Genomic DNA, 26833 nt, shown 5'->3' on the forward strand with positions numbered 1-26833 from the left:
GGCCTGATGAGGTGGTTTCCTTTCTCACCTTCAATGAGCATGGGTTAGGATACCCCGCGCACTGGTTCCTACATGGGCACCTCAATGAGTGGGGTATAGAGCTGCAGCACCTTAATCCAATGGGGGTGCTGCACATCGCTGGCTTCGTCACCATCTGCGAGGCTTTCCTTGGGATGGAGCCGCACACGGACGTCTTTCGATGGCTGTTCTCTAGGAGAGCTTTGATGGCAGGGAATCCGGCTGAGGTCGCGCCGGTGGGGGGTTTCGCCCTACAGAGGAAACCGAGCGCGGGAGGCTCGTATCCCACGTACATCCCCTGTGACTCCAACCGTGGGTGGCACGGGGAGTGGTTTTATATCAGGAATCCGGTAGAGGCGTCGTTCCCGACGTTCACTGGTGGGAGGCCAGAGAAGCAGGATAGTTGGTCATGGGGTTGTGCCCATTGGGAGAAGAAGAAGGTGGAGATCATCAAGGAGCAGCTCTGAAAGCTCATGCGGTGCGGCCTTGACGGGGTGCGGTTGTTCCACACCCTCTACCGCCGCCGGGTTGAGCCGTTGGCGGAGAGGACGCAGCATATGTGGAAGTACAATGGCCCATCAGACCTAGACCGTGCGTCGCTGGAGGAGCTACCAGATGATGAGGTCTGGAGTCGCCTTGGCCGAGTGCTGCAGCTAAAGCCCAAAGAGAGGGTCGAATAGAAGCCCGCACCTTTCAACTCCGCGATCGTGTCCAGACTGGTATGCTCCCTTCTATTTTGTCCATGCTTCTTCCTCTGCTTTCATTTTTTGATTTTGAGCCACCCGTTCCATAGGGGCTTGGAGTTTATAAGTCCCAGCCGCACCTTCCCAAGGGACTGGAGGGAATGGCTCGGCAGGTCGCCTAGAAGGAGGCAGTGGATGCCAGGAAGAAGAAGAGAACTAGGGAGGTTCGGCGGAAGCGAGAGAAGGAGCAAAAGATTGCCTGGCGTGTGAAGGCCAGGGAACGTAGGAGGGACGTCGAGTCAGAGCTCACGTCAGAGGATCCCACAGATGTGGATGACATGGTTTTCTCTGAGGAGGAGGAAAGTAGGGAGGTCATTGTGACCTCGGCGGAGCGTCGTGACCCTGCGGCAATGTTCGGTGGTGATGAGCTGGAGGCGAAGAGGCGCACGGTGGTTCCCATGCCGAGGAATCATGTGGTGAGCGCGGACGCCGTCGGCGAACGGGAGGCAAAGCAGATGCGGTCACCGTGCCCCTTGGTGGCATCGCCGGTCCTGTCCCCGCCTGCCACAGACGCGGCCGAGCAAGCCAGATGGTCCGAGGAGTGGGCTGGCACCCATGCGTCGCTGAGACCGGTGCCGACGTGTGACTCACAGCCGGAGGATGCCCCGCCTGCTACCCCGGTCGGGGAGTCCCGAGCCGAGGGTCACGGTGACCCGCAGGCTGGGCAGGAGCCAGTTGGGATGACTCCGCCCTCGACTGAAGTGATGGGGCATGGGTCGTAGCCTTGTAGTGTTCCTTGCCCTGCAGGCTCGTTGATGTTGGGTCTTGCCTTCAGAGTCATGTCGCTTACCATCTGGTATGTTTTCTTTGTTTCTTTTCGATCTTTTGCTGTTGAGTCTTTTTGGAGTGTGACTTACCTGCACTTTTTTGTCAGTGGCCGGGCGATGACGGGGTTGAGCATCGCCCCAACTCCCATGTAGGAGACTTGGAGGCCCACCTTGTAGTGTGTCGTGGCGAGCGACGGGGGGGGGGGGATAGGGTGGTAGTGGCAAACCCTTCCCTTCTAGGGGTGGTGCCCCCCCGGGTCGGTTGCTGGTATGGTGGCAGCGGTGGTGTCGGCATTGGCAGCAATACCGGTGCTGACGGTGGAGGTCGCGTTGGAGGTAACTCTCGCAGCCCATCCTCAACCAGCTACGGTGGAAGAGGAGAGGGAGACCGAGCTCCCTGCCTCGCCGGATGGAGGGCTGCACGGCTCACCCTCATGGTCGAAGCTGAAGGCGCCGGGGGGACATGTGGCCGGGACAGAGTTGAAATGTCCAGCGGTGGCCCGCGCAACCGAGGTGGTGGATATCCCGTCTGACGATGAGGCTGATGACATGGTGGAGCTGCTGGTGTCGTCGTAGGAGCTGGCGGAAGTTTAGTCGGAGGCTAGGCCCATTGGTGGGCTGCCGAATGGTGACCTAGAGTGGCCCTGCCCCAAGGACCCAACAAAGGTGCGGACGTCCTTTGGGATTCCCAGGAGTGTTAGCTCTAGGACATCCTTGGGGGGAAAGGGCTCACCACGATGTCCGAGCTCGCCAACCTATCCATGAAGCTCGAGGACACCCAGGACCGGGTTAAGTCTGCCCAGCAGTTAGTCGAGGTCGAGCTGCAGCTCACCATGGAGGTGAGTTTCTTGTATTTGTCCTTGACCTCTGAATCTCTTGTTGGTTGCCTCAGCATGCTTGTTTTTCATAGGGTCTGAAGGAGATGTCATCCCATAAGTCCCGCTTCCTCCGGATGGAGCATGCCCGGGTGGCTGAGATTGAGCGTTAGCTAGAGTCCACCCGCCACGAGTCCTAGGACCAGGCAACCGAGGCGACTGTGGCATGGGCGGAGGGGCAGCGTGCAGCAGAGAGGGTGACCGCTGCCGAGCGGGGGCTTGAGGCGGTAAAGGCCCGCTAGGTGGGGTTGCGGACATCCCTGGCGGACATTGAGGCAGCGCTCCAAAAATCCTTGGAGACCCTTGAGTCAGAGCGTAGCGCCTTGGTGTCAGAGCGGAATGCCCTGGAGTTAGCGCGGAAGGCCCTAGAGTTAGAACGGAAGGCCCAGTCGGAGGCAGACCGGGAAATGCTCGCGCTTTAGGGCTGGGTGATGGGGACAGAGGAGGCGAGCGCCCAGCTGCGCGAGCTGGTGGCCCGATAGGCGGAGGAATTCTCCACCCTTGAGAACTTCGACGTCGGTATGTACCTTTTCTGCTTTTTGTCGTGTTGGTTTCTTCCTTCAGCCTATTTCTGAGCTTATCGCCCTTCTTTCAGAGCTGGGCAAAAAGGTGAATCGCTGGAGCAGGATCTGGAGACAGTCAAGGTGACTTTTAGCCGTAATGCAGAGGAGCTGGCCAAGTCCCATGAAGAGCGATGTGCTCTCGAGGGGGAACTTGACTAGATCCGCAATGTTGCCCAGCTTGTCGTCTCTGAGGTCTTTGGGTCAGCACCAAGCACCAGCGCGCCCACCGTCCAGCTGGCGGAGGTCCCCAATGCGGTCTGAGACCTTATCACAAGTGGGCTGTTCTACAGAGCATCGGGGGTGTTGACCTCGGTGGCGATGTACCACCCGAACCTGGACTCCGCCACTATCTGTAGCGGGTACGCTAATGGCTTGAGCACGGAGGACATCCAAACTCTCGGGGAGAGCTTGCTGCCGCACGCAAGGTTGGTGGCAGAGCAAGTCTCTACGTAGTGGGTGATGGACGTCCGCCGTGAAGACATGGCTAGAAGCATGCATCGGGATGACGTTGCCCAGCCTATGGATGGCACGGAGGCTGGGTCGGAGGTAGACATCACCCCAGCCTTGACTGAGCGGAATGTCTTCCCGCCGGGGGGGGGGGGTGAGCAGCCCTATCCTTCGCCAGTCGCACCGACAGCAGATGCTGCCGAGCCGCCCCAATAGCTTGTAAAGTATAAGTAGTTTAGTAGATGTAAAAAGTTTAAGTTTGTGGGGGAGCCCCCATGTAAATGTTCTTGTGTACTTAATGACTACAGTCAGTTTTGTTTTTTGTGATGGGGTCACTCTGTTCGGGGAAGCTTGTCCCTTTTGTTCCTTAGTTTTCCCTTAGCATAATTTTGTTTTTTATTCTTTCTTTCTCATACTTGCCCATTTGTCCCATAGGCTACAACCTTGGAAGCCCAGGGCATGGCCCACGAGGCTTAGCTGCTCGTAGCCGTAGGTAAAGACGGGGTGCGATTGGTCGGAATGTTTTGATACAAAGCTACGTAAGGTAAATTAGAGGAATGAACTACCCTTTTGTTCAGGTAGGAAAGAGTTTCACCATATGATAGCAAACAAAAAAGAGAGGTAGTAGTGCACCCTCGTGGAGCCCCCCGAGCGACTGAAAGCTCTAGTTTGGTTTTGGTTAATTGATGAAACCCTAAGTGCTAACCTAGTGTATCAAAGTGATCATGAGATAGGTAGCACTACTCCAAGTGATGAAGCAATGACAAAGATTATGACAATGGTGATGGCATGGTTATGATCAATGGCTTGAATTGGGAAAAGAAGAAAGAGAAAAACAAAAGGCTCAAGGCAAAGGTATAAAATGTAGGAGCCATTTTGTTTTAGTGATCAAGACACTTAGTGAGTGTGAACACATTAAGGATAGATAGCCATACTATTAAGAGGAGTGAAACTTGTATCGAAATACGGTTATCAAAGTGCCACTAGATGCTCTAATTCATTGCACATGCATTTAGGATCTAGTGGAGTGCTAACACCCTTGAAAATATTTGTGAAAATATGCTAACACATGTGCACAAGGTGATACACTTGGTGGTTGGCACATTTGAGCAAGGGTGAAGGAGATAGAAATGAAAGAGGGTCAGTCTTGCTGTTTTATAACTAACTAGACGCTGGTCTTAGGGGGACCGGCGCATCCGGTCAGGCGTGGCAGTGATAACCTGGAGTCGGCCATGTGACCGGACGCTGGAAGGTAGCGTCCGATCAGAGCTGACGTAGCTGCACAAAAATCAGGGTAACTAACCGGACACTAGCTGTGTCCGGTCAAAGAAAACCGGTTTTGGAACCTTACTGTAAACGACCGGATGCTGGGGGTTCAATGTAACACCCCAGGTGTTTAGCTTCCACATTTGCACTGCATTTCATGAACATGAGCATCATGCATCCATTCGTGAACTTATATTACATGAAACATGATTTCGAAACATTGCAACATGTTGTATATTTCATGTGTGTTGCCTCTTTTATGAAATGTAAAGTGTGCAACACTTGAGTGCAACATGTGCCACTCACTTAGTGAAACAAGATTAGTTAATACTATGCAACAAGATCATGAAACATGTGAAACATGACTATAAAACATTTGCAACATTTCTTATGTTTTTCATTGTTTCAGTGTATACCTTGATTGATTCTTGCGTGACCAATGCATGGTGTGGCTAGAAATGCTTGTAAGTAACTTAGTTACACTTAGAATGTCATTAGGAACAATGTTCATGTTGATCATTTTGCCTAATTAGGTTTCCAAGTCATGGTTGACCAATTTGGACCCCTAGAGCTCCTGTGTTTGACTGTTTAAAAAGTGTAGCTTAGGATGTTTGCATGTCTGAGCAACCTAAAGCAAAGTTGTAGAGAATTATATGTGGAACAAAAGTTATTTTGTGACCAACTCATGAAAATGTGCACAACATGCTCAAAAGGGTCCCACAAGCCAGTTTTGGGGTTGGATTCAACACTTAGAATTTTTCTAAGTATGAAACTGAGTTTTCAGTTTCATGAACTCGACTTTGGCATGATTTTACTCTCCATCCTTTGCAAATTAGACTTTGGTCTCTAAATAAGTTTTGTAGCTGGCACATAGGTCTTCAACTTTTGTTTAGGGAGTTTGCGCTAATGATCAAAGGATTCGGAAATCCATCGTCTCCAAATGGCGCTGTCAGTCGGCTTCATTAGGCCTGATGGCCGTTCTGACCGACCGGTCATGGCTGACCGTGGCCAGGAGGTTGCCGCCGCGTGGCCACCACGCGCCTTGCTTGCCCTGACCATGCCGCGCGCTGGCTGGCTTGAAATGGAGAGCGCCCTGCTGCCCTCCGCACACGTTCTGCCTCCTCCTTTACTCCTCCGCTCGTCCGAAGCGCCAAAGCAGCGGAGCCACCGCTCCTCCATTGCCGCCGTGAGCTCCGTCGAGCTCCCGCACACTCGCCACCGCAAAATCACCACCTCCAGTTAGCCCAAAGCTCCACCATCATCTCACCTAGCTCGTCCAGCACGCCATTGGACCGGTGAACCGAGGTAGTGGTCGCATTTAACCTTCCACCGCCGTCCGGACCTCGCCGGAGTTGGAGCTCCGCATGGCCATCGCTGCACCACTCCTCTCTTCCTTCCCTAGCTCCCGTATCGCCTTCCCCATCATGCGCTGATGCTCGGGTGATGATGTCACCACCCACGTCGGTCCAGCCAAGCCGGAACACGGCCGCGCACCGCCGTGCGCCATGGCCGAGCCGCCGAGCTCCGTGGCCGGGGTACCTAGAGGCCGGTAGGGTTTGCGGTTAGGGTACCAATCGACGCAGTAGGTCTAGGCGGTCGCGTTGGTGCCATTCTCGTCGCCGGTGAGGTCACCGCTGGCGAGCTACGCCGTCTTCCGCACCATCGCAGCCGTGTCCCCTGCTTTGCGGTCGCTGACCGGTGGGTCCGGCTGACAGCCGGGTCCCACTCGTCAATGACTGTGTGTTTCTAAGGATAGCTCAAAAATGCAGTTTTGAATGCTGATTTGGTATTTTTGTATCTCCTGTTTTGTACATCCAAATTAGGTGGTTCTAATTTTGTTAGACTCACAGTTAGGTCTAGTATTTAAGAAAAATATGTCTTGAGCATATTATGTAGAAATTTTGGATGAATTAAATAGGAACTTGAAAAGTGTTTTTGTATGCATGCAAACTTGTTTAAATCATATCTTGAGTTTCTGTGATCCAAAAATTATGAAATTTTGTGGGTAAGCTAGTCTTGTATAGTAGAAGCTCTGGTTAAAATTTGAGAGTCATTGCATGTGTAGTTTTTGAGTTATAGATTTTCCTTTTATCATTGGCAGATACTTGTGTGAATTTTTGTAAATTATATATGAATCCTATGGCCATGAAACTTGGTAGGTAGTATCTTGGTATCTTATAGATGCTAGGAAAAATATGAAATCTGTTGCTTGACACTTTTCACTAAGGTTTCCTAATTATGCCATTTTAAGCCATTCTGCCTTACCATTTTGGTGTAGGCTGTTGTACTTACTAAAATGGTGTGAAATTTTTATGGTAGTCTACTTAGGGCATGTAGGGTCTACTGTAATTTTTGTAGATTTAATGGTGTAGCTTTCATATATGTTTACTATTTCCTATAATTAATTAAATAAATTAAGAAAGGTATTAGAGTAAATGTTTTGGGAATGAACACCCTACTTTCTGGTGTTCTTGTGAGATGTGGGACATGTGAGTAGATTTAGTGTTGTCCAATTATATGTTTACCTCATGAGTTACTAAGTATTTCGTTTGCATTATGTCCCTCTAGACAGATCTGGGGACTTTAGAAAGCTCCCCATGATATTTTGGTTTTCTGTGATTGTAATGAATACAAGAGTTGTAGATAATCTATGTATCTAGCTCCTGTCAAAATTTGAGGGCATTTGGCCTAGTAGTTTAGAAACTACAGCTGTTTAAAGTTAGGTTCCAGTTTTTGCTTATTCTCTGCCTTGTGAGGATAGAGTTCTGTTGATTTATGAGTTCGACCTAGTACAGGTTTGAATCATGCTCTGAGGTCTGAAAATGTATTGTAGACAATTTTATAAGCTTTCCAGATTGTCTTGTTGCATATCATTTGGATTTATAAATCTCCAGTTATGGCTAGTTTACTGTACCGATACATAGTCTCCATTTGGTTGTAATACAATGCTTGAGTGTATGCTTGTGCAATGTTCTCATTGATTGTTTAGGGGTTAGCCTAACTTGAGAATATGCTTAGGTGCAGGTGCTAGGTCATTAACTGAAGATGAGCAATTATACATTAGGTTGTATAAACTTGGTAAGTAAAGTGATTTGAATAGGGCTTAAGTTGGAATATGCAAACTACAGCGAACATGTGCATTCCCCGAGCATCCCTGACATTCGTTCATGTGCATTCATGATATTTATCTTGCGCATTCATGCAATAGGTGTGCCAGAGGGAGTGACGTTGCTGGAGTTCGAGGGAGCCAACCAGGAGGAGGAACCTGAGGTGCAGGAAGCCGACGAAGCAGTCGCCGCGGAGGAATTGCCCGAGTGCCCTGACCACCAGCCTTCCTCGTTCCTGAAAGGCAAGCCCCGGAGCATATTAAGCCTCCTATGTTTTCACAAATACATTGAGTATCTTTTATTGTTGATGATGCATTAAGTATAGGAATTGGTTGGAACCAATTGCTGCATTATATATCCTTCCTTGTCCAGATATCGCACTGGGATCCTAATTAAGTTCAGGAACGGGTTAAAGGCTTAGCCATGCTTAGTGCGGTAGAAGTCAGGTGATTTCCTATCACCTGCGAGCTTTAGGATGAGGTGGATCACGGTTGGCTATATTTGCTATCATGGAAAAGAACCATGTGAATAATGAATTAAGACCGGGCGGGGTCTTGTGTAGATTTGAACATAGTGACTCCGTCTGAGTCGTTTAAGGACCGATACGCTGTACGTCCTCATGTCATGTTGAATGCAGCCTAACACTTAGCTGGCCGGATAAGTCGTTCCGACCGCGAAGCCTAGTAGCTCGGTTCAGGCCGGGAACACGAGTAGTGGCGGCACTCTGGAGGTAGAAAGGATGTGCGGAGAGCCATTGGCATAAGTCCAAGGCGGGTTAGAGTCCCGAACAACCTTGGCAGAATGGTTCTCTGAGAATGCCGATCTGTTCGGACCCGCGACTCCTGAATTGTACCAAAGGTGACTTGTTGCGACCCTCACGGGGGAAGCAGGGTTTGTGTTTAGGAATACCCCTCCAGCTGGATAGGAATCGATTCGAATCGCCGTCTCTCCCGGATAGTGAGAACTTGACTGAGCAGCGGCAACGTAGATTCAATTAATTTAACGATATGGTTAAATGGATGAGGATAAGGTTGCCACAATGAATACCTGATATGGTTATTAATGTTTGCACCCTAATAAAATGATTGCTTAGTACAGGTGCTAATATAGATGACAGGTTAATGGCTAAAAAGTCACTGCTAGTTCAGGTTAAGAGTTGATCATTATTACTTATGCTTTTCTGCAAAAAGAAAGTGTCAGCCAGCTCCACTACATTAAGCTATGCATAATCCTTGGTGTCATTGGTTTGGTTTTCGACGGGTAAGTCTAGCTGAGTACATTCCCGTACTCAGGGTTTATTCCCTCTTGTTGCAGATGACCTCCTATATTAGGGATTCTGCAAGTATTGTCTCCACCCGGCGGGTGATGAAGACTAGATCATGGGCATGATCTTTGTTCTCTTATCTGAATGCTTTTGCGGTCTGTGATCAGCAAACCAGTATGTGTATTTGAACTCGGTGTGTGAGTTAAACTATTTGCTTCCGCATGTTTTACAAGACTTGTTTTGTAATAACGATGACTCTGTGATGGTGTAATCTAATTGCGAACGTCTGCGAAATGTTGTAACGTACGATATGTTATGTTGAATTACTGTGATCTTGGTTGTATGCAAGTTGGTTTGAAATCCTTTGAGATTTCGGTTGACTACCGGGTTTATATGGGCTCAAGTTCGAGAATTTGATCGTTTCGGCGATTGTTTTTGTACTTGTGCTCTTATAAATTGGTCGGTTCTGTGACAGCTGGCAACAGAGCTAGATTCAATATTAAACATGTCTTACGGCTATTTAAAACAAAAAGCTTTTGTTGTAAAAATGGTTTTCAAACTTATAATTGTATATAAGTGTTCAAAAATCAAAATTTTTATGGTATACTGGTGATCACCTCCCTTATAGCCCACTTAAGGACTTCTAGGTGGCTTATATATAATTACTAACTTGGGGGAATTGATTGTCTCTATTTCGTCGTCCATGCGGCGTGATATTGCATGGATGCCATTCGTTTGAATGGTAATGTATGGATCAATTGCCTCTACGCTAAGGTAAGAGTGAGTTGTGAGAGCATGACCGTCCAACCGTTGGTCTAGGGGAGAGCTAGTTGTGGTTACTGGAGTATTTACATGTTGCATACATGTATATATGAAAGTACTTAATTGTGGGTACATTTGTCGGGTAGTTTGGGTGCCGAAGTATATATATCAGGGGATGTATATATGGAAAGTATCTTAGTACTACTTGTGTAATTAGCATTATATCTTGTTGGGTTGGGCTGCAATGAAGTTTTTCTGCAGGTACACTAACAACGCACCGTGTAGATCGACTAGTTACCGCTAATTGAGAGAACGTATGTATGCCACCGTATAGTCCGCTAAAGCTTAAAATTTCTTAGGTTTGTGAAGACGTACGGAACGAGCATGCATCATATTCACTCATGACATTCATATTGCATTACTCCCTCCCTTATAATTGCTTATCCCAAGTTTAAAGTGAAATCTCTCAGCAAGAAGTTTGAAGAAGAGGAATACCCAGAAGAAGTCCAAGGTGTCTCCAATGTGGACAGTAATCACTTCGACGAGTAGTTCGTTAGCAAGTCTCACTAGTTAAGCTTTTGCAGTCATACTTGTAATGTACTTTAATTCGCTCCCTTCGGGATGCGTAACGTTATGGTGAAGTTTAAAACTTGCCATGTTGGAATGCACTGCGTATGGCGCTAGTAATCTACTTGATGATGTGGTGATTGGAGAATGAATTATTGCCTCTGTTTATTGTATGAAGTTTTCATTCTCGTCAGTAAATATAGTTTGGCACGATTATATTGTTCTTCTCCAATGTGCTGACATCATCAATAATTACTGGTTGTGCATTGTGCAGATGCCTCGTACTTGTTCCACCGGTGCGAGTGATGATGATGATCTTCCGCCACCACCACCCACACCAACGGAACTAATAGCAATGCTTGCGGAAGGACAGCGCACTATGGCCGAGGCCCTCCGTATGATTGCGAATCGTGATGGCCGTGGCCCACGCCAAGGACCGGATCCAAATCAGTACAGTGATTTCAAGGATTTCCTTGACACGAAACCCCCAATCTTCAAGGAGGCTGAGGAGCCTCTACAAGCTGATGAGTGGTTGAATACTCTCGAGCAGAAGTTCCGTCTGCTCCGCTTGACTGAGGTGCTCAAAACTAAGTACGCATCGCACCAACTTCATGGGCCTGCTGGCATCTGGTGGAGTCATCATCGGTCCACTATGCCTGCTAATGCCCAAATCACTTGGGATCAGTTCAAGTCTGCTTTTAGGGGAAATTACATTCCTCCTAGTCTTATGGCGATCAAACATACAGAGTTCATGAAGCTGACTCAGGGAAACAAGAGCCTGAACGAATACCTACAAGCTTTCAACAACCTTGCAAGGTACGCCACCGAGTTTGTGGACACCGAGGCTAAGAAGATTGCTAGCTTCAAGCGGGGACTTAGCCCCAAACTGATGAAGACCATGGGAAATTGCAAGTGCGCTCATTTTAATGAGTTTGTGAGTGATGCTTTATCGCAAGAGAACAACAATGCTGTATATGCGGCTTCGAAAAGTCGTAAGAGGGCCTATGAGGCGGGTGCCTCACAATCTAAGGCTCCCGTCGCACAAAGGACTCCATTCCGTCCTCCAGCGTCAGCCGCCAAGTTTCGCCCACCGCAGAAGAAGAATCCCACCAAGACTGAGTTTCGCAAGGCATTTACAGTTGCTCTTCCCAAGGGCACGACCAGTCAGGGCAGTTCTAGGGCTCCACCAAGCAACATGCCGTGCTGGAACTGCAACAAGACAGGCCACTGGGCAAGGGAATGCCCTTACCCTAAGAAGAATAATTACCAGGGTGGCTGTCAAGGACAAGTGAACCACACTAATATTACTGAGATTCCTTCAGGAGAGGTAGTGACTACCGGTAAGTTTCTGATTGACCAACACCCCGCAGTTGTACTATTTGATTCAGGTGCTTCGCATTCCTTCATTAGTCCATCATTTGCATCCAAGTTTATGCAGAAAACATATACTGTTGAGGGTGAGGGTTATTGTATAAGGGCTGCCAGTGGTATTATCCCAACCAAGCTAGTAGTTGGGGATGTACAATTTGTGATAGAGGGGCGAAGTTATCAGGTTGATCTGGTAATTTTATCAGGGCTAGGTATCGATGTGATATTGGGAATGAACTGGATGAGCCGTCATGGAGTGCTTATCGATACATCGACTAGGGTAGTTATGCTCAGAGATCCTAGCAATCAGGAGGGTTTTCTAGTACAGTTACCCAGGGACATCAATCTTTCTTGCACGACCAATGCGGTGCAAGCAAAGTCTCTGGCAGATATCCCTGTCGTGTGTGACTTTCCGGATGTTTTCCCCGATGATTTGCCTGGATTGCCCCCGGATCGAGAAGTAGAATTCAAGATAGAGTTGCTTCCTGGTACAGCTCCCATCTCTAGAAGGCCATATAGAATGCCTCCCAATAAACTAGCTGAACTTAAGACCCAGTTGAATGAACTGCTAAAGAAAGGCCTTATCCATCCTAGTTCATCTTCGTGGGGGTGCCCAGCCATCTTTGTGAAGAAGAAGGATCAATCTCTACGCATGTGTGTAGATTATAGACCCTTGAATGCAGTTACAATCAAGAATAAGTACCCTCTGCCACGCATAGATATCTTATTTGATCAGTTGTCTAAGGCAAAAGTCTTTTCCAAGATTGATTTGAGATCTGGGTATCATCAAATAAAAATTCGGCCTGAGGATGTCCCAAAAACCGCATTCTCTACAAGATATGGTCTATATGAGTACCTGGTTATGTCTTTTGGATTGACCAATGCCCCCTCACATTTTATGTATCTGATGAATTCAGTGTTTATGCCCGAGTTGGACAAATTTGTGGTGGTATTTATAGATGATATCCTGGTCTATTCTGAGAATGAAGAAGATCATGTTGAACATTTGCGGGTGGTTCTTACTAGATTGCGAGAACACCAGCTGTATGCAAAGTTCAGCAAATGTGAATTTTGGCTTCGTGAGGTACCTTTTCTTGGACACGTGTTGTCCGATGGTGGAATTATGGTTGATCCCACCAAGGTGCAAGAAGTATTGAACTAGAAGGCTCCCATCTCGGTGCACGAGGTTCGAAGTTTTCTGGGGTTGGCTGGCTATTATCGTCGCTTCATCCCAGATTTCTCTAAAATAGCCAAGCCTATGACTCGATTGCTGCAAAAAGACATGAAGTTTGTCTGGACTCCTGAGTGTGATGCGGCTTTCCATACCCTGCGAACTCTTCTAACATCGGCTCCGGTTTTGGCGCAACCGGATATCGAGAAACCTTTTGATGTGTTCTGTGATGCATCAGGTATTGGGTTAGGAGGTGTTCTTATGCAAGAGGGTAGAGTCATCGCTTATACCTCCCGCCAACTTCGGAAGCATGAAGTGAATTATCCAACGCATGACTTGGAACTCGCTGCAGTTGTTCATGCTTTGAAGGCCTGGAGACATTATCTACTTGGCAATGTGTGCAACATCTACACTGATCATAAAAGTCTCAAGTACATCTTCACTCAACCAGAGTTAAATATGCGTCAGAGAAGATGGCTCGAGTTGATCAAGGATTATAACCTTCAAGTGCACTATCACCCTGGCAAGGCAAACGTCGTCGCGGATGCCTTAAGCAGAAAGTCTCATTGCCACTCGTTGATTGAGAGTGATGTCCATTTGTCAAAGCTCCTTCATCCTGCAGTCCTTCACAACATCACTGTCAGTTGTACTCTATAGAGTCGAATTATCGAGCTACAGAAGACAGATGCAGGTGTGTTTCACATCAAGCGCAAGATGAAAGAGCAAGAAACCAAACATTTTCGAGTAGATGAGGAAGGCGTGTTATGGTTCAAGGATAGGCTGGTAGTTCCGAAGGACAGAGAGCTTAGAAATCAAATCATATCTGAAGCTCATTCCTCTAAACTATCTATTCATCCTGGTAGTAGTAAAATGTATCATGATTTAAAGCCTCGATTTTGGTGGACCAAAATGAAGAAAGAGATAGCCGCTTATGTGGCTAGGTGTGACACTTGTTGTCGGGTCAAGGCGGTACACATGAAAGCTGGATTACTTCAGCCACTCTCTATTCCTGGTTGGAAATGGGAAGAGATAAGTATGGATTTTATAGTTGGACTCCCTACCACTCAGAGGAATTTTAACTCAATTTGGGTAATTGTGGACCGACTGACCAAGTCGGCACACTTCATTCCGGTCCGCATAGACTTTCGTCCAACCGACTATGCGGAGTTGTACTTCAACCAGATAGTCCAACTGCATGGGATCCCTCGTACTATTGTCTCAGATAGAGGACCACAGTTCACTGCTCGCTTTTGGGAGCACTTACACGGATTGTTAGGGACTAAGCTCGTAAGAAGTTCTGCCTATCATCCGCAAACCAATGGGCAAACTGAACGGGTGAATCAAATCTTAGAAGATATATTGAGAGCTTGTGTCATCTCGGCTAAGGGCTCATGGGAAAAATGGTTACCCCTAGCTGAATTTTTGTACAATAATAGTTATCAAGAGAGCATAAAGATGGCACCGTTTGAAGCTTTGTATGGCCGGAAGTGTAGAACCCCGTTGAACTAGGTAGAAGCCGGTGAAAGGAGATATTATGGAATTGATTTCGTTCAAGAAGCTGAAGAACAAGTCCGTACTATCTAAACCCACATGGCCGCAGCTCAAGCTAGGTAGAAAAGTTATGCTGATCGACGTAGAAAACCTCTTGAGTTCGAAGTTGGAGACTTCGTTTATCTGAAAGTCTCACCTATGAAGAGTGTCCAACGCTTTGGTGTGAAGCGAAAGCTTGCGCCAAGATATGTTGGTCCATTTGAAATCATTGGACAAAGTGGTAAAGTGGCGTACAAGATTCAATTACCTCCTGAGATGAGTGCAATCTTCAATGTCTTTCTTGTATCCCAATTGAAGAAATGTCTTCGCGTCCCTGAAGAGAGAGTTCCATTGGGGGATATCGAGTTAAAATCTGATTTGACCTTTGAAGAAAAGCCGGTTTGAGTGATTGTCACTCGTGAGCGAGTGACTCGAAGTCGGGTAGTCAAGTTCTATAAAGTCATGTGGAGCAATCAGGGTAGTGAACGCGATGCAACGTGGGAAAGGGAAGACTATTTGAGGGATGGTTATAAGGAATTCTATCAACAATGGTACGCTTTTCAAATCTCAGGACGAGATTTTTATAAGGGGGGAGGGCTGTAACACCCCAGGTGTTTAGCTTCCACATTTGCACTGCATTTCATGAACATGAGCATCATGCATCCATTCGTGAACTTATATTACATGAAACATGATTTCGAAACATTGCAACATGTTGTATATTTCATGTGTGTTGCCTCTTTTATGAAATGTAAAGTGTGCAACACTTGAGTGCAACATGTGCCACTCACTTAGTGAAACAAGATTAGTTAATACTATGCAACAAGATCATGAAACATGTGAAACATGACTATAAAACATTTGCAACATTTCTTATGTTTTTCATTGTTTCAGTGTATACCTTGATTGATTCTTGCGTGACCAATGCATGGTGTGGCTAGAAATGCTTGTAAGTAACTTAGTTACACTTAGAATGTCATTAGGAACAATGTTCATGTTGATCATTTTGCCTAATTAGGTTTCCAAGTCATGGTTGACCAATTTGGACCCCTAGAGCTCCTGTGTTTGACTGTTTAAAAAGTGTAGCTTAGGATGTTTGCATGTCTGAGCAACCTAAAGCAAAGTTGTAGAGAATTATATGTGGAACAAAAGTTATTTTGTGACCAACTCATGAAAATGTGCACAACATGCTCAAAAGGGTCCCACAAGCCAGTTTTGGGGTTGGATTCAACACTTAGAATTTTTCTAAGTATGAAACTGAGTTTTCAGTTTCATGAACTCGACTTTGGCATGATTTTACTCTCCATCCTTTGCAAATTAGACTTTGGTCTCTAAATAAGTTTTGTAGCTGGCACATAGGTCTTCAACTTTTGTTTAGGGAGTTTGCGCTAATGATCAAAGGATTCGGAAATCCATCGTCTCCAAATGGCGCTGTCAGTCGGCTTCATTAGGCCTGATGGCCGTTTTGACCGACCGGTCATGGCTGACCGTGGCCAGGAGGTTGCCGCCGCGTGGCCACCACGCGCCTTGCTTGCCCTGACCATGCCGCGCGCTGGCTGGCTTGAAATGGAGAGCGCCCTGCTGCCCTCCGCACACGTTCTGCCTCCTCCTTTACTCCTCCGCTCGTCCGAAGCGCCAAAGCAGCGGAGCCACCGCTCCTCCATTGCCGCCGTGAGCTCCGTCGAGCTCCCGCACACTCGCCACCGCAAAATCACCACCTCCAGTTAGCCCAAAGCTCCACCATCATCTCACCTAGCTCGTCCAGCACGCCATTGGACCGGTGAACCGAGGTAGTGGTCGCATTTAACCTTCCACCGCCGTCCGGACCTCGCCGGAGTTGGAGCTCCGCATGGCCATCGCTGCACCACTCCTCTCTTCCTTCCCTAGCTCCCGTATCGCCTTCCCCATCATGCACTGATGCTCGGGTGATGATGTCACCACCCACGTCGGTCCAGCCAAGCCGGAACACGGCCGCGCACCGCCGTGCGCCATGGCCGAGCCGCCGAGCTCCGTGGCCGGGGTACCTAGAGGCCGGTAGGGTTTGCGGTTAGGGTACCAATCGACGCAGTAGGTCTAGGCGGTCACGTTGGTGCCATTCTCGTCGCCGGTGAGGTCACCGCTGGCGAGCTACGCCGTCTTCCGCACCATCGCAGCCGTGTCCCCTGCTTTGCGGTCGCTGACCGGTGGGTCCGGCTGACAGCCGGGTCCCACTCGTCAATGACTGTGTGTTTCTAAGGATAGCTCAAAAATGCAGTTTTGAATGCTGATTTGGTATTTTTGTATCTCCTGTTTTGTACATCCAAATTAGGTGGTTCCAATTTTGTTAGACTCACAGTTAGGTCTAGTATTTAAGAAAAATATGTCTTGAGCATATTATGTAGAAATTTTGGATGAATTAAATAGGAACTTGAAAAGTGTTTTTGTATGCATGCAAACTTGTTTAAATCATATCTTGAGTTTCTGTGATCCAAAAATTATGAAATTTTGTGGGTAAGCTAGTCTTGTATAGTAAAAGCTCTGGTTAAAATTTGAGAGTCATTGCATGTGTAGTTTTTGAGTTATAGATTTTCCTTTTATCATTGGTAGATACTTGTGTGAATTTTTGTAAATTATATATGAATCCTATGGCCATGAAACTTGGTAGGTAGTATCTTGGTACCTTATAGATGCTAGGAAAAATGTGAAATCTGTTGGTTGACACTTTTCACTAAGGTTTCCTAATTATGCCATTTTAAGCCATTCTGCCTTACCATTTTTGTGTAGGCTGTTGTACTTACTAAAATGGTGTGAAATTTTTATGCTAGTCTACTTAGGGCATGTAGGGTCTACTGTAATTTTTGTAGATTTAATGGTGTAGCTTTCATATATGTTTACTATTTCCTATAATTAATTAAATAAATTAAGAAAGGTATTAGAGTAAATGTTTTGGGAATGAACACCCTACTTTCTGGTGTTCTTGTGAGATGTGTGACATGTGAGTAGATTTAGTGTTGTCCAATTATATGTTTACCTCATGAGTTACTAAGTATTTTGTTTGCATTATGTCCCTCTAGACAGATCTGGGGACTTTAGAAAGCTCCCCATGATATTTTGGTTTTCTGTGATTGTAATGAATACAAGAGTTGTAGATAATCTATGTATCTAGCTCCTGTCAAAATTTGAGGGCATTTGGCCCAGTAGTTTAGAAACTACAGCTGTTTAAAGTTAGGTTCTAGTTTTTGCTTATTCTCTGCCTTGTGAGGACAGAGTTCTGTTGATTTATGAGTTCGACCTGGTAAAGGTTTGAATCATGCTCTGAGGTCTGAAAATGTATTGTAGACAATTTTATAAGCTTTCCAGATTGTCTTGTTGCATATCATTTGGATTTATAAATCTCCAGTTATGGCTAGTTTACTGTACCGATACATAGTCTCCATTTGGTTGTAATACAAATGCTTGAGTGTATGCTTGTGCAATGTTCTCATTGATTGTTTAGGGGTTAGCCTAACTTGAGAATATGCTTAGGTGCAGGTGCTAGGTCATTAACTGAAGATGAGCAATTATACATTAGGTTGTATAAACTTGGTAAGTAAAGTGATTTGAATAGGGCTTAAGTTGGAATATGCAAACTACAGCGAACATGTGCATTCCCCGAGCATCCCTGACATTCGTTCATGTGCATTCATGATATTTATCTTGCGCATTCATGCAATAGGTGTGCCAGAGGGAGTGACGTTGCTGGAGTTCGAGGGAGCCAACCAGGAGGAGGAACCTGAGGTGCAGGAAGCCGACGAAGCAGTCGCCGCGGAGGAATTGCCCGAGTGCCCTGACCACCAGCCTTCCTCGTTCCTGAAAGGCAAGCCCCGGAGCATATTAAGCCTCCTATGTTTTCACAAATACATTGAGTATCTTTTATTGTTGATGATGCATTAAGTATAGGAATTGGTTGGAACCAATTGCTGCATTATATATCCTTCCTTGTCCAGATATCGCACTGGGATCCTAATTAAGTTCATGAACGAGTTAAAGGCTTAGCCATGCTTAGTGCGGTAGAAGTCAGGTGATTTCCTGTCACCTGCGAGCTTTAGGATGAGGTGGATCACGGTTGGCTATATTTGCTATCATGGAAAAGAACCATGTGAATAATGAATTAAGACCGGGCGGGGTCTTGTGTAGATTTGAACATAGTGACTCTGTCTGAGTCGTTTAAGGACCGATACGCTGTACGTCCTCATGTTATGTTGAATGCAGCCTAACACTTAGCTGGCCGGATAAGTCGTTCCGACCGTGAAGCCTAGTAGCTTGGTTTAGGCCGGGAACACGAGCAGTGGCGGCACTCTGGAGGTAGAAAGGATGTGCGGAGAGCCATTGGCATAAGTCCAAGGCGGGTTAGAGTCCCGAACAACCTTGGCAGAATGGTTCTCTGAGAATGCCGATCTGTTTGGACCCGTGACTCCTGAATTGTACCAAAGGTGACTTGTTGCGACCCTGACGGGGGAAGCAGGGTTTGTGTTTAGGAATACCCCTCCAGCTGGATAGGAATCGATTCGAATCGCCGTCTCTCCCGGATAGTGAGCACTTGACTGAGCAGCGGCAATGTAGATTCAATTAATTTAACAATATGGTTAAATGGATGAGGATAAGGTTGCCACAATGAATACCTGATATGGTTATTAATGTTTGCACCCTAATAAAATGATTGCTTAGTACAGGTGCTAATATAGATGACAGGTTAATGGCTAAAAAGTCACTGCTAGTTCAGGTTAAGAGTTGATCATTATTACTTATGCTTTTCTGCAAAAAGAAAGTGTTAGCCAGCTCCACTACATTAAGCTATGCATAATCCTTGGTGTCATTTGTTTGGTTTTCGATGGGTAAGTCTAGCTGAGTACTTTCCCGTACTCAGGGTTTATTCCCTCTTGTTGCAGATGACCTCCTATATCAGGGATTCTGCAAGTATTGTCTCCACCCGGCGGGTGATGAAGACTAGATCATGGGCATGATCTCTGTTCTCTTATCTGAATGCTTTTGCGGTCTGTGATCAGCAAACCAGTATGTGTATTTGAACTCGGTGTGTGAGTTAAACTATTTGCTTCCGCATGTTTTACAAGACTTGTTTTGTAATAACGATGACTCTGTGATGGTGTAATCTAATTGCAAACGTCTGCGAAATGTTGTAACGTACGATATTTTATGTTGAATTACTGTGATCTTGGTTGTATGCAAGTTGGTTTGAAATCCTTCGAGATTTCGGTTGACTACCGGGTTTATATGGGCTCAAGTTCGAGAATTTGATCGTTTCGGTGATTGTTTTTGTACTTGTGCTCTTATAAATTGGTCGGTTCTGCGACATTCAATGTCTGGTCACTTGTGCCGGAGCGTCCGGTCAACTGTCGACCGTTGCGATCTGGCGATCACAGTTAAATGAAGATTGACACGTGGCTAGCATCGGGCGACCGGACGCTGGGTTCAGCGTCTGGTCAATATGACCAGAGCATCCGGTGACCCCGATCAGTGCCCAGTGAAGGGGTACAATGGCTCTATTTCATGGGGGCTTCTATTTAAGCCCCATGGTCGGCTCAAGCTCACTCTCTTGCACATTTTTCATTGACATAGCAACCTTGTGAGCTTAGCCAAAGCCCTCCCACTCATCTCCATCATTGATCCATCATCTTTGTGAGATTGGGAGAGAATCCAAGTGCATTGCTTGAGTGATTGCATCTAGAGGCACTTGGTATTCGTGTTGCGCTGTGGATTTTGGTTGTTACTCTTGGTGGTTGCCACCACCTAGACGGCTTGGTGCAGCGGTGGAGGATCGGCATGAGTTGGTGATTGTTCGTGGCCGTCTCCGGTGATTGTGAGGGGAGTTGTACCTTCCCCGATGGAGTGCTAAAAGGTAACTCTAGTAAATTGCTCGTGTCATTGAGTTACCTCACTTGTGGGTAGGTTCTTGCGGTGTCCAATCATGTGGACGAGGTTTGTGAAACACCTCTTAGCCGCCGAACCACCAAGTGTTGGTTGACACAACGGGGACTAGCGTGTTGGCAAGCACGTGAACCTCGGGAGAAAATTGGTTATCTCTTGTCATTTGTATTCTCTCGGTGATTGGCTTAATCTTCATCTTGTGATTGGTTCATTCCTCTACTCGGCGGTATAATCATCCTACTCACTCATTTACATTCTTGCAAACTAGTTGTAGCAAGCTCTTTAGTGTAATTAGAATTGAGAGCTTGCATTGTTATTCAAGTTCATCTAGCGAGTAGGATTGCAAGTGGTGTGTCAAGTGATCATTGCTACTAGAATTGTTGGATAGGTGGCTTGCAACCCTTGTAGAGCTAGAGCAAGTTTGCAATTCACCATTTGTCATACTAATCAAATTGCTCTAGTTGATTTGTAGTTTTTAAATAGGCTATTCACCTCCCCCCTCTAGCCATATTAGGACCTTTCAAGTGGTATCAGAGCTGTGGTCACCGTTTGATTGAAGGCTTAACAACCTCGGTGTCAAATTATGGCTCAAGTTGTGTTCAACCATGTGAGGGGCAAACCACCGTTCTTTGATGGCACATGCTATGATTATTGGAAGAGAAAGATGATGATGTATCTTGGTTCAATCAATGATCAAGTATGGGAGATGACCGAGAATGACTATGCTATCATTGATCCTGATGACCCCACCAACCAAGACAAGACCAATAAGCAATGCAATACAATGGCTCTCAACACCATATACAATGCCATTGATTCGAAGGTGTTTGAGCAAATCAAGGATTGTGAAAGGGAAAATGAGGTGTGGAAGAGATTGGAGGAAACATATGAGGGCACACCGGCGGTGAAGAGTGCCAAGTTGTATATCCTCAAGGATAAATTGACAAGCTTCAAGATGAAGGAAGATGAGAGCATTCGGGAGATGTTCCATCGTTTGCAAGTGATTGTCAATGATTTGAAAGCATTGGGAGAGAAGATCAAGGATGATGATGTCTCTCATCGGTTCTTGATGTGCCTACCTCCAAGATTTGAGATGTTGAGATTGCTCATCATAAGAGGAGGATTAAAGGAGATTACCCCCAACCAAGTACTAGGTGATGTTATGACCCAAGAGACATACCATGTGGAAAGGGAGGAGGGTGACAAGGATGACAAGAAGGAAGAAGAAGACAAGATGAAGAAGAGTATAGCATTCAAGGCTAGCTCATCATCATCCAAGAACAAGGGCAAGTCCAAGAAAGAATCAAGTGATGATGATGATCTTAGTGATATTGATGATGAAGCTATGGCCCTCTTTGTCCGCAAGATGGGAAAATTCATGAAGAAGGGCTATGGTGCAAGAAAGAGAAGAGATCACACCAAAAGCAAATAATATGTGAGAATATGCTACAATTGCAAGAGCCCCGATCATGTTGTAGCAAATTGTCTCTACAATAGTGATAATGATGAGGATGAGAAGAAGAAGCACAAGAAAGATAAAAATGAAAAGAAGGAGAAGAAGGAGAAGAAGGAGAAGAGAATGACCTTCCAAAAGAAGAAGAAGGGTGGAGGCTATGTAGTCACTTGGGATGGTGATGGCTCATCGGATAGTGATGACTCTAGTGATGATGGCAAGAAATCTATCAAGAAAGCACTAGCAAGCATCGCCATCAACAAGCCCTCCATCTTCGACACTCCATTGACATGTCTCATGACAAAGCCTACCAAGGTAAAATATGATGAGAGTGATGATGATGAATGTGAAAGTGACTCGTGTAGGAATGATAATGATGATGAGGATGAGGAGTACACCAAGGAGGAGCTCTTGGACATGTGTGAGCAAGTGCACGCTTGCAATGAGATGAAGAGAAAGGAGTGCAAAGAATTGTGCAAGAAAGTAAAATTTCTTGAGCAATCCCTTGATGAGCTCAATGCTACTCATGAGAGGCTAATGGAAGCCCATGAGAAGCTTGGAAAAGCTCACTCTAAGCTCAAGAAGGCTCACTCATCTCTCATTGAGCAAGTCAAAGTGAAGGAAACCGAGAAGGAGCAAGTGATCGTATTATGTGATGTGGGACTAACATGTGATCTTATTAATGAATCTTTTCATGAGTCCATTTTAGTTGCTCCCACTAACCCCTCTTGTAGCACTACCACTTCCATGTCACCTTTGAGTGATGGAATCACTTGTGATGCCTCACTAAAAGTGGAAAATGAGACCCTCAAGAAGGAGGTGAATGAGCTCACTCGTGCCTTAGGCAATGCCTATGGTGGAGAGGCCCACTTGCTAAAGTGCTTGGGTAGCCAAAGGTTTTCTCTCAACAAAGAGGGATTAGGCTATACCCCCAAGAAAGGCAAGGCGGCCTTTGTCACTCCCAAAGCTAGCTTTGTGAAGGGCAATGGTCGGTTTTGCAATAGATGCAAGCAAGTTGGGTATATAGAGCAAAATTGCAAGACTAACAAGAATAAGCTACCTAATGTATCCTCAATCAAATTTGATTCTTGTTACATGCTTGTTAAGGGTGCCAATGGTGTGAAGGCTAAATTCATTGGTACACCAATTGTGGGCCCAAAGAAGAAGGCTATTTGGGTACCAAATACTTTGGTAACTAACCTTCAAGGACCCAAGCAAGTTTGGGTACCTAAAAGGAATTGATCTTCTTTTGTAGGTCAATTATAAAGCCAGAGGAAGGCATTGGGTGGTTGATAGTGGGTGCACACAACACATGACCGGTGATCCAAGAATGTTCAATTCAATCAATGAAAACAAGAGCAATGGGATTGATAGTATCACATTTGGTGACAATGGCAAATGCAAGGTCAAAGGGCTTGGTAAGATTGCAATATCCAATGACTTGAGCATTTCCAATGTGCTACTAGTAGAGAGCTTGAACTTCAACCTTTTGTCGGTAGCTCAATTGTGTGATCTTGGTTTCAAGTGCATATTTGGTGTGGATGATGTAGAGATTATAAGTGTAGATGGCTCTAACTTGATATTCAAAGGATTTAGATATGAGAATCTATACTTGGTTGATTTCAATACTAGAGAAGCTCAATTGTCAACATGTTTGATCACAAAATCTAGCATGGGTTGGTTATGGCATAGAAGGCTTGGTCATGTTGGAATGAAATAATTAAACAAGTTAATCAAGCATGACTTAGTTAGAGGCTTGAAAGATGTCACTTTTGAGAAAGATAAGCTATGTAGTGCATGTCAAGCCAGAAAGCAAGTTGGTAACACACATCCTAAGAAGAGCATGATGAGCACATCTAAGGCATTTGAGTTGATGCACATGGACTTGTTTGGACCAACCACATACACTAGCATTGGTGGAAATAAATATGGATTTGTGATTGTGGATGATTTCACTAGATACACATGGGTATTCTTTCTTGTTGACAAGAGTGATGTGTTTGCAACTTTCAAATCCTTTGTCAAGGGCATTCACAATGAGTTTGAAACAACCATCAAGAAAGTAAGAAGTGACAATGGAAGTGAGTTCAAGAACACAAGAATTGATGAAGTGTGTGATGAGTTTGGAATTAGACATCAATTCTCGGCCAAGTATACTCCTCAATCAAATGGCTTAGTTGAAAGGAAGAATAGAACTTTGATTGACATGGCAAGATCAATGTTGAGTGAGTACAATGTGAGTCATTCATTTTGGGCCGAAGCAATCAACACGTCTTGCTATTATAGCAACTGACTCTATTGTCACCCCATGATGGAGAAGACACCTTATGAGCTTTTGAATGGAAGAAAGCCCAACATAGCATACTTTTGGGTTTTTGGATGTAAATGCTACATATTGAAGAAAGGCACTAGATTGACCAAGTTTGAAAAGAAATGTGATGAAGGTTTCTTGCTTGGTTACTCCACTACTAGCAAGGCTTATAGAGTTTGGAATTTGGCTAGTGGTACTCTTTAGGAGGTTCATGATGTGGAGTTTGATGAAACAAATGGTTCCCAAGAGGAAGGTGAGAATCTAGATGATGTAAAAGGCACTCAATTGGTCAAGGCAATGAGAAAAATGGACATTGGTGAGTTAAGGCCTAGAGAGGTGATTGATATTGAAGATAACAAGAATAAAGTGCTTTCTAACTCAAATGCGCAAGCTAGTGGTTCTCATGATCAAATCCGAGCAAGTACTAGTGATGGCAATGTGCAAGATCAACAACAAGTGGCTAGTTCATGATCTCAACCAAGTGATCAATCAAATGCTAGCAATCAAGTGCAAGTGCTTCAAGCAACCAATGTTGCAAGATATCATCCATTGGACACTATCATTGGTGATATTTCAAGAGGTGTGCAAACAAGATCAAGATTGGCTTCATTTTGTGAGCATTTCTCATTTGTGTCATCCATTGAACCTAAAAAGATAGATGAAGCTTTGCGGGATATTGATTGGGTCAATGCCATGCATGAAGAGCTAAACAACTTCACAAGAAACCAAGTATGGGAGTTAGTTGAGAGGCCTATGGATCATAATGTGATTGGAACCAAGTGGGTCTTTCGGAACAAGCAAGATCAAGATGGGATAGTAATAAGGAACAAAGCAAGATTAGTGGCTCAAGGTTACACTTAAGTTGAAGGTCTTGACTTTAGAGAAACATATGCCCCGGTTGCAAGATTGGAAGCAATTAGGATCTTGTTAGCCTATGCTTGTGCCCACAACATCAAGTTGTACCAAATGGATGTGAAAAGTGCATTTCTCAATGGGTACATTAATGAGCTTGTGTATGTTGAGCAACCTCCTGGTTTTGAAGATGGAAAGAAACCCAACCATGTTTACAAGGTGAGAAAGGCTTTATATGGATTGAAACAAGCACCAAGAGCATGGTATGAGAGATTGAGGGATTTCCTACTCTCTAAGGGATTCAAAATGGGAAAGGTTGACACCACTCTCTTCACCAAGAAGCTTGGAAATGACTTGTTTGTAATGCAAATCTATGTTGATGATATCATATTTGGGTCAACAAATCAAGATTTTTGTGAAGAGTTTGGCAAGATGATGGCAAGTGAGTTTGAGATGTCCATGATTGGAGAGCTTAGTTACTTCCTTGGTCTTCAAATCAAGCAAATGAAGAATGGCACATTTGTGAGTCAAGGCAAGTACATCAAGGACATGCTCAAGAAGTTTGGAATGGATGTTACTAAAGCTATTAGTACACCAATGGGGACAAGTGAAAGCTTAGATAGTGATGCTAGTGGCAACATGGTGGATCAAAAGATGTATCGGTCTATGATTGGAAGCCTACTCTATGTGACCGCATCAAGACCGGATGTGATGTTTAGTGTATGCATGTGTGCTAGATTTCAAGCCTCACCAAGAGAAAGTTATTTGAAGGCAACAAAGAGAATATTGAGGTACTTGAAGCATACACAAAATGTTGGATTGTGGTATCCCAAAGGAGCAAGATTTGAGTTGATTGGATATTCGGACTCCGATTATGCGGGATGCAAAGTTGAGAGAAAGAGCACATCGGGCACATGTAAACTATTGGGAAGATCACTTGTGTCTTGGTCATCAAAGAAACAAAATAGTATAGCACTTTCAACCGCCGAAGCGGAGTACATTTCAGCCGGTAGTTGTTGTGCTCAATTACTTTGGATGAAGGCTACTTTAAGTGACTTTGGAATTAGATTCAAGGAAGTGCCATTGCTATGTGACAATGAGAGTACCGTAAAGCTCACCAACAACCCGGTTCAACACTCAAGAACAAAGCATATAGATGTCCGTCATCACTTCATAAGAGATCACCAACAAAAAGGGGACATTTACATTGAGAGTGTGGGCACCAAAGATCAACTTGCCGATATCTTCACCAAGCCACTTGATGAAAAGAGGTTTTGCAAGCTAAGGAATGAATTGAACATACTTGACTTCTCCAATATGTGTTGATGCACCCCCAAATTTATATGACATGCCTCTCCTTCGAGCAATCCAAGGTAAAAGTTGATTGGCATGGCATACATCCTTGCTAAGGACATGATTAGTGCATCTAGATATATTTCACATTTGAATAGGCTCATTCATTAAAATCAAATGAATTTGATGCTTGTATGGTACCACTATTGCTTATATGTTTGAAATGATCTAGTGGTAGCATATGACATATTTGTGGGCTTGTAAACCTAGTGCTTGATCTATAAAATGAGCTATAAGTGTTTAACTCAACATGGTACAAGATAACCCTTATTTGGAGGTGTGAAGAAGCTTGTCATTGGTTCAAACCGAGTTAAATATCTTTTGCAAGTAATCTAGATTGAACCAAATTAGGAAAATGATCCTCATTTCACATGGTTTCACCCCAACCTATCTATAATTTGAGCTCACCTTTTGTGCTAATTGTTGATATTAATAATCTCAACCTATCTCTACTTTAAACCTTTGTGGTCATTGATGACAAAGGGGGAGAAATAGTGTACAGAGATAGTGAA

The 26833-nt window shown here is 45.2% G+C and overlaps 3 protein-coding genes and 1 pseudogene across 9 annotated transcripts in view; 1 reads left to right on the forward strand and 3 right to left on the reverse strand.

Moving 5' to 3' along the window:
* Positions 1-26833, reverse strand: part of LOC136519505 (very-long-chain 3-oxoacyl-CoA reductase 1-like) — an 85362-nt gene that overhangs the window by 43971 nt on the left and 14558 nt on the right. The window lies entirely within an intron of this gene.
* LOC136523844 (2-methylpropanoate--CoA ligase CCL4-like) overlaps positions 1-26833 on the forward strand; it is a 96373-nt gene that overhangs the window by 18636 nt on the left and 50904 nt on the right. The gene's annotated exons all lie outside the window — the stretch shown is intronic.
* LOC136519506 (very-long-chain 3-oxoacyl-CoA reductase 1-like) overlaps positions 1-26833 on the reverse strand; it is a 78914-nt pseudogene that overhangs the window by 12953 nt on the left and 39128 nt on the right.
* The window catches only part of LOC136519508 (very-long-chain 3-oxoacyl-CoA reductase 1-like), a 50281-nt gene that overhangs the window by 10501 nt on the left and 12947 nt on the right, over positions 1-26833 (reverse strand). For 2 of the 5 annotated variants that reach the window (XM_066512896.1, XM_066512897.1), the window contains exon 3: positions 7945-8021. The exons of 2 other annotated variants lie outside the window; for them this stretch is intronic. In XM_066512896.1, the coding sequence (XP_066368993.1) occupies positions 7945-8021 (77 nt within the window). Of the gene's footprint in view, positions 1-7944; positions 8022-18084; positions 18277-26833 lie in introns of those variants that run through there. One more of the 5 variants, XM_066512895.1, reaches the window with a different exon arrangement.

This window comes from Miscanthus floridulus, chromosome 18 (assembly GCF_019320115.1).
Source record: "Miscanthus floridulus cultivar M001 chromosome 18, ASM1932011v1, whole genome shotgun sequence".
Taxonomy (NCBI): domain Eukaryota; kingdom Viridiplantae; phylum Streptophyta; class Magnoliopsida; order Poales; family Poaceae; genus Miscanthus; species Miscanthus floridulus.